Source organism: Fistularia commersonii, chromosome 1 (assembly GCF_037954325.1).
Source record: "Fistularia commersonii isolate RoL2024-O1a breed Wild chromosome 1, RoL_Fcom_v1.0, whole genome shotgun sequence".
Lineage (NCBI taxonomy): Eukaryota > Metazoa > Chordata > Actinopteri > Syngnathiformes > Fistulariidae > Fistularia > Fistularia commersonii.
Window position 1 is genome coordinate 6213917 of NC_141284.1, and position 14461 is coordinate 6228377.

Sequence of the window (14461 nt, forward strand, 5' to 3'; positions counted from 1 at the left end):
GTTTCTAATTGTGAAATTTTGTTTATGCACACAAAGGACATTTTCAGTCCTAAAACTCATATCATGACCTCTATGTAACACGAGGCAGTTTGAACTACACATCCATGGCTTATTGCTATGACAGAATGAGTGAGGGTCTTTAAGAAATACTAGTTTGTTCAAGACCATCTCTTTAAAGGTTCACTTTATGATATCTTGTCAGAAAAGTCAGAGCTATACAAAAAGATGGGCCATTGAGAAGATTTTTCCAGACAACTTTTCAATATTAAAAGTCCATAGAGTTTTATATTTGACTTTCAACACCACTACATTCAATCGTATTTGCACATGCAAAGATGTCAACATTTACATTTACATAAGGAGGTTCTTTTTCTGTGAATTATTGTCCCTTTAAACAATGGCTTGCACATTCATGGATGGTAAGTGTGTTTCTGTATACTCAGTCTCCACAATCATGAACTCTCACCGCTGTAAAAGTACAGCACATTAACACATGATTTTTAAGCTTTAACTTGTTTCTTAGATCTATACTATCCTTGCTGCAGCACCAAACAGGTAGAGCTGGGCTGTAAATGCATGTTAAGTTGCCCTGATCAGCTACAAAGGACATCTAAAGGGCCCCTCCAAATAAAACACATTTCAAGTAACAGCAAGATGCCAGCAAATGTCACTTGGTCTGCAGAGCTGTACTTTCAACTGCAAGTTCAAACACGTTTTAAAACTAAATGGTAAAAGCGCTGCATTTACATAGCACTTATGTGGTAAGCTCAAGGCATAAAACACAACCACACACACACACAGTTGGCATTAGGTGCTGAGCAATGAACAAGGGGCCAACATGCTAACATGCCCATCGTTGTACAAATGTACGTCAACATCGGAAGCAATAACAGGGGCTTGGTATTTCGCTCAAGAACTCCTCAGCGTGGTCCTCTGCCATGGATGGAAACACTAACATTTCTATTACTTCATGGCCACTTGACAACCTGAGCCAAACCACACCGAGCGGACAGAGATGTATTTTTGGTATAAGTATTTGTACTTTTGGAACTTATTCTTTCCCCTAATCTTTGTCCTATTCAGGAGACACATCGTACCGACATTCTCTCACTATTGCTGTTGGCACGACCAAACTTTTTTTTGGTGGGCGGGTTGGGGGGCTGGCTTTCCTCTCACAAGGGAAAAAAAGAATGCGGCTCATCTACAAGAATGAAAGCACCTTTCACTTTGCAATTTTTGCACCAACTGCACAGAATTTCTCAGATACTTTCATTTTGATTATAAATATCAGTTTTTTTTAGAAAATTATTACAATTACTACATCTTAAAAATATTCATGGCTTTTTTTCCCCAATATGCCATGCCTCCTTTTCCATTGCTGACAAATTGCAGCCCTGAATGTGTGGATGCATTGCGTGCATTTTTTCTATATATGACTATCAGTAGTGTATATATGCATTTAAAAGACAGACTATGAAGCAGAGTGGGTATTACTTGTTATATGGGTATATTTTGATAGATTTCAAATGTTTCAAACAGCAAAGAGTCAATTAATGAAGGAAATAATCATCAGATTCACCTAAAACATGTCAAATGTCCCATGACTCTTAGTCAGTACTGATTTAAAATAATTTAGCTACAAACCACTTCCTTGAAAGATGTCTGATGGCAGCAGGCAGCTGTGTATCAACACAAAACAATGGAGGAGACGTCCGTTGCTGGAACAGCTTGTCAGATTTTCATTTATGCAAAAAGACGAACAAAAACACAAAAAACCTTCCAAATCTACTTCCAGTCTGAAGAAAATTTATCAGGAACCTGAAATGTGAACCAATTTCCACAACTCAGCCACAATTCTTATTCATTTGCTTAGGAACACTCAGTCAAGGGCTCTTCTCGAACACAAGTCAAAACCCGCTGTTTCAGAAGCCCTACCCCTCCCAGGGTGGGGAAGGGCAAACAGACACCTGACAGACAGCTCAGTTTATAAAAATAACTGTTTTTATAAACGCAGGCCATATCATTAGAGTAAAAATCCACCAATTTTTGTGATTTGTGTTCTTCAGTTTGTTTTTGTGACAGCGGGGATTTCTGCAGCCAGCTCCCTTGTATGTTATTTCAGTATCAAATGCTAAGTAAACTTTCATATCGAGTTCCTTCATATAAAATTATTCACGACACAATTTTACTCTTGGCATCCAAGCACCTATCACTGTCACATTGTTTCTTTTTTCGTGCAAATATATGCTACTTGAGTAAATTCTTTGTATACTTGTTGTTCATTTTGCTGTCTATTTTTTGTGGATGTCTTTTTCTACCTTTTGTCTTTTATTTATGTTTATACTCATATTTATTGATATTGTCATTGCTGCGCTGCAGTGACAAAAGAATTTCCCCTATGGGGATCAATATAGTGTTTTTTATCATATCAGAACATGAAAAAGCATGATGCAAAAAACAGCACACATTTTTTTTCCTATGACCAGATAATAGATTACAAAGGTCAGCTAAGCAAAGGACTGTCATTTTCTACCTGAGAAAAGGCCGAGGGTCCTTTTAATAATTAACATTAATAGCAAAGTCTTCCGTATCCAACATGTGAATTTCCAAGCAAAGTTGACCCTATGTGTACACATAACAAAATGCATTAGTCAAAATCCACGTGTTCATGGTGGAGAATTTTGCAACTGTGGCCAACAACATGTCAACTGCCAGTAGTCAAATCATTAACTATTTATGGTACTACATTAAAACTCTAGAATTCTTGTTAATAGAAACAGTCTGGCTGAGATATTTTTTGCAAGTGGCAGACAAATTACTTGTCAAAACATGGGCACAGATATCAGCAGGAAATGACATTAAAAAAATACGCCAGAACTAAGTCAATGACAAGATAAACTTGCAGTTACTGAAGTTTCACATTAATAAGATAGCCTTGCAAAGCTTGGTAAAATTTATCATGCAAGACATTCAAATGCCTAGTGTGATAAAAAAAATAAAAAAATAAAAAAAAAGATCAAAGTACTTGCAGTATTATGTATCTAGCATTTTAGCCTCCACTCTAAAGCGTATGTTGTCAGGTATGTCAGTATCAAAAAAGACTTACCCGTTTTCTGATAGTATTGTGCAGAGTTCAATTATGTTGAAAGTGGAAAACGTAATGTAGTACCAAAATCACTTGAACCAATCGCATTTATAACACTTTAAATTAGACACTGCTGATGCAGGTTTAATGTATGCATTGTAATAAAATGTAGTTTTTCCTCCGACTATTGACACCTTTAGTTATTTTGAAGTGAAACTACTGACCAATGCAAAGTTGAGGCGAGGTGAAACTGTTAAGTTTTATTCCGTGACTATGTATTAATCCACTTAGGATCAATTAGAGGGTGTAAAACGGCCGATGGGGAGTGAGCGGCGACAAAAGGTGTGTACTAATCAGGCTAATAGCCGTTAGCTCAAGATGTATATATAGCATATTAGCTAACTAGAAAACAGCCCCGCCGCGACTTCTTCGGTTTGGGTCGGGAAGAATGTGGAATCCCCCGCTTCTTAACACATGACACAAGCTTGGCGAGCTAGTTCAAACCCGACGGCGCTATTTACAAAAAAATAAAACATAAGTGGCAAATGACCATGACTAGCAGGCTAATAAACCAAATAAGCCACTGTCACGGACTCACCGGCGGACGAAAACCGTTAAATTTCAAGTTGACCTCAGATGTGTCGATGCTGCCTGCCGCGGCGTCGACCGCCGAGTCACCGACGTGCGTTGGTCTGTTCTACCACCACATGAGGACATCATGACGAACTGATTCTAAGTAAGCATTTTTTGATTTCTTTTTTTTTTTTAATTTCGTCTTCTCCGTGCGGAGGAAGGAGTAACGTTTGACCACGACTGTGTCCGCTCAGCCTCAGTGTGGCGGAACCGCTACGCCCGCGCCTGTCTGTCTGTCTGCGGACGGAGACGTCACGCCAAACTCTGTAGACGCTTGGCTCGGGGACCCCTGGTATCCAAGGTGTCCGCGGCTGTTGGAAGCCAACGCTCGGCCCGTAAAGTGTAATTAAATGTCGTGTTTGGTCAACTTGTGGCCGGTTGTACCGGATCTGTCCAAACGAACCGGTTTCAAACGGAAAGGAAAGTGACCCTGGAGACCACTTCCTTGTGAAAGAAAATCAATAAATAACATTAAATTAATAAAAAAACAGACCCCCCCCCTACCAACCTCCTCTCACTCACCCACCCCATCAGCGTAATGAAAAATAAACAAAATGAAGAACATTAATACAAGATAAAATAAAATAAATAGAAAAATACACTTTCACCATCGCTGAAATAACATACATAAACCACCATCCACACACATTCTTACCACTGAATGAGTCAACACTGACATACATTTCCAATAACTGCAGTGTTGCAGATGGATCTATCTATCTATCTATCTATCTATCTATCTATCTATCTATCTATCTATCTATCTATCTATCTATCTATCTATCTATCTATCTATCTATCTATCTATCTATCTATCTATCTATCTGGCAAACAAGAGGGTCAGATTGTTTTTGATTATATTGGAGGTTTGGTTGGCGTTCACTTCAGCTGCCACACTATTGTTCCTGCTCAAACCTCCTATCAGGATAGGGCCAGCCAGAGTGATTTATTTTACATTTTCACAAATGAATTTTTACTTTTGAATGAACTTTTCCTAGTTTAGGGACAGCAGCCACACCCTGACCTGAATCACTGTGCACCAGTCATGATGACTGGAAATGGATAAAACACACACACTTACACTTAGTGTAGTGAGAGTTGGGTACTTCAGTCATAGCTACTTCCCTCTTTCCCTCAAAAAAACACGATCATCACAGTTATGTCATATAAAGTTGATGGTCTTGAATTGCTATTATGGCAATAAACATCAATTCACGTGAATATATACTTTCTCTCTCTCTCTAGATATATTTCTAATTTTAAAACTGCAGGGAAGAATATAATGGTAATGCTACTAGACAATCATGAATAAAGAAATACAGCCTGTCAGAATCCCTTCAATCAATTTAGAGTGTGTGTTATTTATGGGATCTGCCACTGCAAGTGAATATAGAATATATATGGGAAGGTACTGAATGGAACATACATCTCTTGCATCTATCACATCAGTGATGAGAACAGATGCCGTTCAGATGGAATGGCACAAATAATGGACCTCCTGCATGACATCAGCCTCTGGATCTATAAATACTCTTTCGCTTTTTGAAAGGGATAGCAAGAATGACGATAGGCTGATTTCTTTTATTGATTTATTTTTACAAAGAAGAGTACACATTTCATAAATGTGAAACTTTCCAGGTTGTTTTGACATTTAAATGCAAAATAATCAAAATTGTTTTTTGAGTGGCAGTTTTTCCTCATTATCGACTTATTTTGTCTCCCAAAACACAAAGGAGACTCTCAGTATTTATGGACATGAAAGCAGATTCCATGTTTGAGAAAAACTGCTTTGTTGAGGGTTAAATGTGTATCCCCATCACTGAAAAAACTGTTTGTTTTTCTTTAAAAAGGTAAAATTTCAGATATTTCTGTAAAGCTTTTCTTTGATTAACCAAGCCACAACATGCAAGCTGTTTGCTGTAAATCTCCTTTTATGCATTTGTTATTGCATGTATGGTGTGATTTTGATGTAAATTTGAATCATGGGGTCGGATTTCATTGTTAATGTGGAACAACTCCCTGCTGGGGTGTTAAAATGTTCACATTTAATCCATATTAATCCCGTTATAAGTGGGGAAAGAGGGGTCAATACTGTCCTTGCTGATAGGGTTTATTTTCTCTGAGGAAAGCACACCAGCACCCAGTGGCGGTTCTTGATTATATAACGCCTTCCTGGTTCCCCACCCGTCTACAGTGTATCCTCCCACCCAAAACACACACTCAACTGTTGTGTTTACAAATCCACATGTTAGAGACTTTGCTCTTTTTTCTTTGCTCACTTTTTTTTTTTTTAAAGATACATACTAAGACTACTACAGTCATAAACTAAATAGGGACTCTTGAATATTCTGATTCAGATTCATAACATGGACAAAATCTGATAAGAATAGAATCAATAAAACATACTTAGCCTTCTAATACTATAATATGCAATTAAATACAACGCAATAGAATTTAAAATTCTTTTTCTGTTATGCACAAATCCCTCAAACATGAAATAAAAATCAGTATGATTTCTGTGGCAGCCTGTGCAAGTGAGGAGGACGCAGATGGCTCATTGTCCTGGCTGGCCGCAGAAGGTATCCCCAAAATATTTCAGAGGTCCCTCTTAATGTGCATTGGAAATACAATATATCAATTACACAATTAAATCTCACAGTAGAGAAAACAATGGGGTTTGCATATCCTCCTGGTGTCTGTGTGGGTTTCCTGTGGGTTCACTGGGTCCCCCGACATGCTAAAAACATGTAGAGAGTTAATTGGAAAAAATTGGGAAAAAGGCAAGAGGGAATGGTTGCTTGTCTTCGTATGCGGCCCTGTGACTGACTGGCGACCGGTTCAGGGTGCACCCTGCCTTTCGGCCATCGAAAGCTTGGATAGCCACCAGAATGGCCTGTGACCCTTAGTGTTGGATGGACAGTAGATAATGGATGGATGGATGAAAATATAATAAAATAGACACCCCCTTGCGCCTTTTGTTATTTCACCTTTATGATATTTATTTGCATATTCTCATATTTAATTTAAAACTTAGTAATCCATAGTGTTGACTTCACGTGATTAATTTTGAAAATGTATTATTAGTATTTCATTATTATTACTGCATGTGTTTGATTATATAGAATTTACTTTTAAGTTTAGTTTCGTCCACCTCCATGGCAATTGAGGGAAGCGACAATTGACCACTAGGTGTCAGTCATGTAATAGTCACGGTGCGAAGAAGAAGAAAAAGATTTTTTTTTTTTTTTTTTTTTTTTTTCTTAAAAAAAACTGCGAGGGGAATATAACATGTATTTAACTTGGTGGTTCACAAGGAATCTCAAACATTAAACTGTATATATATATTTTTTTTTTCCTTAAGTTTTAATGATTTTTTTATATAATTCAAAATCGTTTATAAAGAACGTAAACTAGGGGGAACACTTTTGCATTCTGTTTTCGTGAATGAAGAACTTGGTTAGGCCTAAAATAACATTGAAATTTCTTCATATCTTTTGTTGCTTAAAAATAAACCAAATGTTATAGCATCTCTTGAGAAGGAAACTGGTGACGATGGAAAATTGAGAAGAAGAGGAAGAAGGGGAGGCGGAAGCAGACACTCACCTAGTTCCGGTACAAGACAGACGCACTTCCTGTGTCAGCACACACGTGCGGTAAACAAGCCGGTGCGTGCACCGGCGAGCTAAGCATGGACTTTTCGACCAAATGGAGCAAACTGCCGACGGCCCCGAGCCTGAAAAACCTGAGCTCCGGATTCGGTGCCCTGGAAAAGACTCAGAATGGCGCCGTGCAGGACCTGACAAGGGCCCATGTCGAGTCTTTCAACCAGGCTGTGGGCGACGGGCTCGGCCGCCTGGTGCAGGTCGGTGTGCCCGTCGTCCTTCGACATCACCGGACCTCATGCTAATCTGTTTTCATGTGTCCTTCCGTCGACACCGGAGCGTTTGTCCCGCATGAACAATTATAGTTAATGTGCAGAAATCTGACTTTACTGAGCCTAAATGTGTCGAACTTAAATTTTGTATGCCTTATATCGCGTGTTACTGACAAACTCCTTTCATTTAAAAAAAATCCTAGTTTCCCGTTACCTTAACTATTAGAGCGACGGCACACAAGACCGTCCTATGGGCTTGGTTTGTAAAGCTCTGATGTGAAATGTTAACACTGAAACAGCAAGATTAACGATTATTTATGATAAAAACTAACACGAAATTTTGAAATATAAAGGTGTGAGACGTTCAAAAGAAAATGTGGCCATACGTTATGAATTTTACCTGAAGTTAGCCTGTTTCTTTGGGGCGTAGTCACAATCTCCACATGTTTATATATTTTTAATAGTCCTATAACGTTTGTAAATGTTTTATCTGATGTCCAAACCTCAGCATCACTGATCTGACATCGAAATACATTAAATATTGAAAGAAGCTCTTGGTCGAGATGATGAGTTTGCTTTTAGAATGGTTACTGTTGTAGTTTTTTTGCAAATAAGATATCCATGCGTTGTATTATTTCTTTTATCTCTCAAGGCTATCCAGCCCATTGAGTTCACCTCAAGAAATGACAGGATCACCCTAGCTTTCGTCGACCTTGCCATTTTCAACCCGGTGGTCTCCAAAGGCAGCGTGTGTGTGGAGACGAAGGTGTTCCCGGCGGAATGTCGAGGGAGGAAGTGCTCGTACAAGGGCAAGATAGTGGTAAGTGTTAGCTGAACTGTGGTAGCCTGCCTGAGACGACTTAAACCCACCCATCTTTTTGTCGTGGCAGGCGGACGTCAGCTGGTCGGTGAACGGGATCCCCAAAGGCATCATCAAGCAGGCCCTGGGCCAGTTGCCCATCATGGTGAAGTCCCAGCTGTGCAATCTGCACGGTATGACCCCCAGGCAGCTGGTCCAGCACCATGAAGAGGCTGAGGTTGGAGGCGTGTGCAGCACCAGCAAACCCATGGGTGAGTCCGCCACAGTGCGTCCCAACAGTAATCGGTGTCTCATCTCTCAGGAAATGGGCGGGTACTTCATCGTCAACGGCATGGAGAAGGTGGTCCGCATGCTGATCATGCCAAGGAGGAACTATCCCATCGCCTTGTGCAGACCCAAGTGGAAGGGCAGGGGTCAGGGATACACTGAGTACGGTATGTTACGAAGACCCTTTCTGTATGCTTCTAAAGTCACCATTTGTATCAAGTCTAAGGGAATCAATTTTTTTGCCCCTGAAATATTTCTTCTGTTGTACCGATTTTATTTTGCTCATAACGGCCAGCCTCAAAAATTGACCAGTCCACCACTCAAAGTCAACAACGTATTGCATAAAATTTCCGACGGATTTGTAGGATAGTAAGAAATGACAGTCGAAAAACTCTGCGGGAAACGCCCTGAAATTCAGTCCAAAGTCACCCCGATGGCAGAATATCAGCAAGGAGTTGTTGAAACGTCTTAGAAATTCCTAGAAAAATGCCGAAGTGCTGCGTCTCATTCATCACCTGTGCCCTGTGTCCCCAAGGTATTTCCATGCGCTGCGTGAAGGACGAGCACAGCGCCATCAACATGAACCTGCACTACCTGGAGAACGGCACAGTGATGCTGAACTTCATCTACCAGAAGGAGCTCTTCTTCCTGCCCCTGGGCTTTGTGTTGAAGGTAGCCTTGCCGGGTCACCCGCCGTCCCCTCCAACCCTCATCTGATGGCGTCCCTGAGCCGTGTGTGTCCCCTCCCCCCTCAGGCGCTGGTCGACTTCACCGACTACCAGATCTACCAGGAGCTGATCAAAGGCCGTGAGGACAACGCGTTCTACAAGAACTGCGTGGCGGAGATGCTGCGCCAGGTGATGGAGGCGGACTGCCTCACCCGCCCCAAGGTGCTCAACTACCTGGGCGAGCGTTTCCGGGTGAAGCTGTACCTGCCCGAGTGGTACACCAACGAGCAGTGCGCCAACTACCTGTTCAAGTAGGTTCCCGCTCGCGCTGCGAGGTTTCGGGTGCGCCGCGTGGCCCGTAACGCCACCTTTTTTGATTTCCGCCGCAGCGAGTGCGTTTGCATCCACCTGCGGTCGGACATGGAGAAGTTCTACATGCTTTGCCTGATGACCCGGAAGCTCTTCTCTCTGGCCAAGCAAGAGTGCATGGAGGAAAACCCCGACAGCACTACACTACAGGAGGTGCTCACGCCTGGCCAGCTCTACCTCATGTTTCTCAAGGTGAGGGTTCGATGCTGTGGAGGGAGGTGCGAGACAAGTTTGATTCAGGGGATCCTCTTCGTGTCCTCCCGACTGTCCCGTCTTCCTCCCGCTATCCAAAAAGGGAAGGCTGAAGTGTCTGTAGGTGTGTGTGATCAATTGTTTGGATGGGGTCTCGATTGACTGCTGTCCAGGTCGAACCCTGCCTCTCATTCAGTGCCGACAGCGTGGAAGACGGACGAATACCAGAGAAACCACCGTGAGTTGTAGAGTTCTGATCAATCAATCAATCAAACGCGGCGCTGCTGTCCGCAGGAGAGATTGACTGCCTGGCTGGGGTCAGTGAAGCTGTCCTTCGACAAAAGAGCGAGCAGACTGAGCGGCGGGTGGACTGCCGAGAACATGATAAAGATGTTCAACTCCGGGTCCGATTTGACAAAGTCCTTTGAGTACCTGTTGGCCACCGGGAACCTGAGCTCCAAGACAGGTATCACACAACATTGAGCAGGGCAGTGGGAGGGGGAGACGCCGACGCCATTTTCCTGTGTAGCTAACCTGCGTCCTTGTGTGTGATCAGGTCTGGGCCTGCTGCAGAACAGCGGCCTGTGCGTCGTCGCCGACAAGCTCAACTTCCTCCGCTACTTGTCGCACTTCCGCTGCATCCACAGGGGGGCGGCGTTTGCCAAGATGAGGACAACAACGGTCCGCAAGCTGCTGCCCGAGTCGTGGGGCTTCCTGTGTCCGGTGCACACGCCCGACGGTGAGCCCTGCGGCCTCATGAACCACATGACAGCCCCCTGCGAGATCGTGTGCCAGTCCTGGTCCACCATGGCGCTGCCAGCGTTGCTCTGCACCCTGGGTGAGCCCCACACACGTTACATCACAGTAAATCACTTGTGTATTTTCTATACCTTAGGGAACTTTTATAAAGTTATTAAAAAGGAAATACCACCATTTTATAGGGTAAGAAATTTACCTTTGAGTTGAAGTGATGAGTTAGCTGTTTTTTGTCTTTTTTTTTACAAAAGAAGATGAGTGTGATTGTGCGGGTTTGGATTTCCCCGTCAGGTGTGACTCCATTGGACGGGCGCCCCGGCGCCCCCATCGCTGACTGTTATCCCGTGATCTTGGACGGGGCTGTTGTCGGCTGGGTAGAAAACGATCTGGCCGCCGCTGTCGTTGACTCGCTGCGCCGTTTCAAGGTACGCGTCTGGTGGAGCGGCGCCACCGGGGCGCGCCGCGTGTGTTACAGTGAACCCGATGGTGACGTGATGCTCCCCCCAGGTGCTGAGGCAGAAAAAGATCCCTCCCTGGACAGAGATTGTTCTGATCCCCAAGACGGGGAAGGCCAGCTTGTACCCGGGGCTGTTCCTGTTTACCACCCCCTGCCGGATGGTTCGGCCCGTGCAGAACATCACCTTGGGGAAGCAGGAGCTGATAGGCACCTTAGAGCAGGTGAGGGAGGAAGGCAGGGGGGACTGTATCACATTGAAGGGTCATTTGACTCAGTCTCACTGTAATCAGTTTGAAAATATATTTGAGATAATCTATGTTAACCAACAGGTATTGTTTAGTCTGAGTCTTATCTGTCGATGCCAACGCTCACACGTCCAAAGAGCAGGCGCAGCAATGCCTCATGAGTTGATACATCAGCACTCGCTGGTGGATTAAGTAAACGCTGCATAAGGAAAAATGAGATTTGTAACACCTGTTCTAGTCCCAGCTAAATAATAATGTTGGAAAAAAAAACAAAAAAACAAACAAAAAAAAAACCCTCAATTGTCTCTCAAGGTTTCCGCGTTCTGCCATTGACCCCGGGTCTCCTTTGTACCGCCGCAGCTTTACACTAACGTGGCGGTCACAGCCGATGAGGTGGAGCCGGGTGTGACCACGCACCAGGAGCTCTTCCCAACCAGCATGCTCAGTGTGGTGGCCAACTTCATCCCCTACTCGGACCACAACCAGAGCCCCAGGAACATGTACCAGTGCCAGATGGGTACGTCAGATGGGGGTTGGGGGGAGCTGGCAGACGCCTGCGAGTTGGCAGGGTACGGATTTCCACAATTCCTTTCTCCCCCCCCCCACAGGTAAGCAGACAATGGGTACCCCGTTGCTCGCCTTCTTGGCCCGCTCCGACAACAAGTTGTACCGGCTGCAGACGCCGCAGAGTCCCCTTGTCCGGCCCTACATGTACGACCACTACTGTCTAGACAACTATCCCAGCGGCACAAACGCCATCGTGGCCGTCATCTCCTACACGGGCTATGACATGGAGGATGCCATGGTGAGCGTGGAGTTAACAAATAAATCAGCAAAAGCCTTTTCACACGCAACCTCCTGAAAGACACCTCGGCCCGCAGATCGTGAACAAGTCGTCGTGGGAGAGGGGCTTCGCTCACGGCAGCATCTACAAGACCGAGCTGGTGGACCTGGCTGACAAGGTGCGGGGGGAAGACGCCGTGGTATTCGGCATCAAGCAAGGCGACCCCAAGGTCAGCGGCAAACTGGATGCGGATGGGCTGCCCTTCATTGGATCCACACTGAAGCACGGCGACCCCTACTACTGCTACACCAACCTGAACACCGGGCAGACCTCCGTCATCTACTACAAGTAAAGAGCCGCACACGGCGTCCGTTTTCAATTTGAAATAATGTCAGATGAAATAAGCGAAGTACCTTCATACTCCCGTCCTTCTCTTTTCCCCAGGAGCCAGGAGACCTGCGTGGTGGACAACGTGAAGGTCTGCAGCAACGATGGCGGCTCGGGCCGCCTCAAGCGTGTTTGCATCACCATGCGGGTGCCGCGGAACCCCACCATCGGCGACAAGTTTGCCAGCCGCCACGGCCAGAAGGGCATCCTGAGCCGGCTGTGGCCCACAGAGGACATGCCCTTCACCGAGAGCGGCATGACCCCGGACATCCTCTTCAACCCGCACGGCTTCCCCTCCCGCATGACCATCGGGATGCTCATAGAAAGCATGGCGGGCAAGTCAGGCGCCCTGCACGGCCTGAGCTACGACGCCACGCCGTTTAACTTCTCTGAGAAGAACTCGGCCCTGGAGTACTTCGGGGAGACGCTCCGCGCCGGAGGCTACAACTACTACGGCACGGAGCGGCTCTACAGCGGCCTGAGCGGCCAGGAGCTGGAGGCGGACATCTTCATCGGGGTGGTGTACTACCAGCGGCTGCGCCACATGGTGTCGGACAAGTTCCAGGTGAGGACCACGGGGGCGCGGGACAAGGTGACGAACCAGCCGGTGGGAGGGAGGAACGTCCAGGGCGGGATCCGCTTCGGGGAGATGGAACGGGACGCCCTGCTGGCCCACGGTGCCTCTTTCCTGCTCCACGACCGCCTCTTCAACTGCTCGGACCGCTCGGTGGCCCAGGTGTGCCTCGACTGCGGCAGCCTGCTCTCTCCGCTCCTGGAGAAGCCGCCGCCGTACTGGTCAGCCACGCGCCACCGCAAGACCATCTGCCTCCTGTGCAACAAGAGCGAATCCATCGACACCGTGTCCGTCCCGTACGTGTTCAGATACTTCGTCGCCGAGCTCGCCGCCATGAATATAAAAGTCAAACTGGACGTAAAGTGACCATCTGGTTGGGGGGGGGGTTATAGGAGGGACGACGGAGGAAATGGCCTTGTCAAATGAAGATTGTTATATTTTTAATAAAAAAAGAATTACCTGACCAGTTTCCCGCTGAGTTGATCTTCTGGTGCCGCGACAGTCAGTTCCTCAGTTGGTGTATTCTGAGTGAATACAATTAACTGTAGAAAGTTTGCTCCCAGAGGCCCCGGGTGGATGCACACAAAAGTGCATGAATTTCAGCATCTCAAGGCTGGAATTTCATGCTAAGAGTTCATTTATTATACATCTATCGTCTGCCACTTATCCTATTCAACAACCTTTCTCTCATTCACACATCAGAGCAATTTTCTCAGTTGTTTCTAATGAAACTGCTGTGTGTTTTTGGTCTGCGGGAGGAAACCGGAGAACCCGGCGAAACTCACGCAGACTCAAGGAGAACATGCAAACTCCACATTGAAAGGCACCCTGTCAGAATCGGCCCAGGGTTCTTCATTATCTTTACTGCTTATTCTTTAGTCAGGGTTGGAGCCTACCCCATCCAGCCTTGTTCACATGTGAAGAGACATACAAGCATTCACACATTACACTAATCCACATCTGGGCACAATTTCAGATCTCCAATGTGCCTAATGCAGGGGTCAGACTCGTGGGCCAATTGCGGCCCTCTGAACAATATTTTGTGGTCCCCTGCCTGAAATCAAATCTCTTTTTCTCGCATCTGGGGGTATTATATAGGGGTTCTCAAAAGAAAACGGGCAAGGGAAAAAATGAAAAAGTAACTTAGCAATGTATTTTTTCCTTCAAAATTTAAAAAAATGACTCAAATAAAGGTCCACTGACATTGTTAAAATTATTTCTATAAAAGACCCAAAATTGCTAGCAAAAAAAAAACAAAGCAAAATTAAGATTGATTTAATAACCAAAATAGCCTTGTAAACATTTAACTTTATACATGCTACCAATCAATTTTCTAATAAATTCTAGTGG

The 14461-nt window shown here is 44.8% G+C and overlaps 2 protein-coding genes across 5 annotated transcripts in view; one reads left to right on the plus strand and one right to left on the minus strand.

Moving 5' to 3' along the window:
- The window catches only part of st3gal3a (ST3 beta-galactoside alpha-2,3-sialyltransferase 3a), a 34106-nt gene extending 30158 nt beyond the window's left edge, over window positions 1-3948 (minus strand). For all 4 annotated transcript variants that reach the window (XR_015106096.1, XR_015106094.1, XR_015106093.1 and 1 more), the window contains exon 1: window positions 3684-3948. The gene's annotated coding sequence lies outside the window, so the exon portion shown is untranslated. The remainder of the gene's footprint in view (window positions 1-3683) is intronic.
- Window positions 3949-7068: 3120 nt separating this feature from the next.
- polr1b (RNA polymerase I subunit B) lies at window positions 7069-13574 on the plus strand. The gene is made up of 15 exons (XM_086146135.1): window positions 7069-7580; window positions 8245-8412; window positions 8483-8629; window positions 8714-8846; window positions 9215-9351; window positions 9435-9658; window positions 9737-9908; window positions 10203-10374; window positions 10465-10746; window positions 10956-11089; window positions 11172-11342; window positions 11727-11883; window positions 11975-12171; window positions 12248-12498; window positions 12595-13574. Exons 1-15 carry the CDS (start codon window positions 7407-7409, stop codon window positions 13475-13477), a joined length of 3402 nt encoding a protein of 1133 aa, XP_086002261.1. The 5' UTR covers window positions 7069-7406; the 3' UTR covers window positions 13478-13574.
- Window positions 13575-14461: the final 887 nt, after the last annotated feature.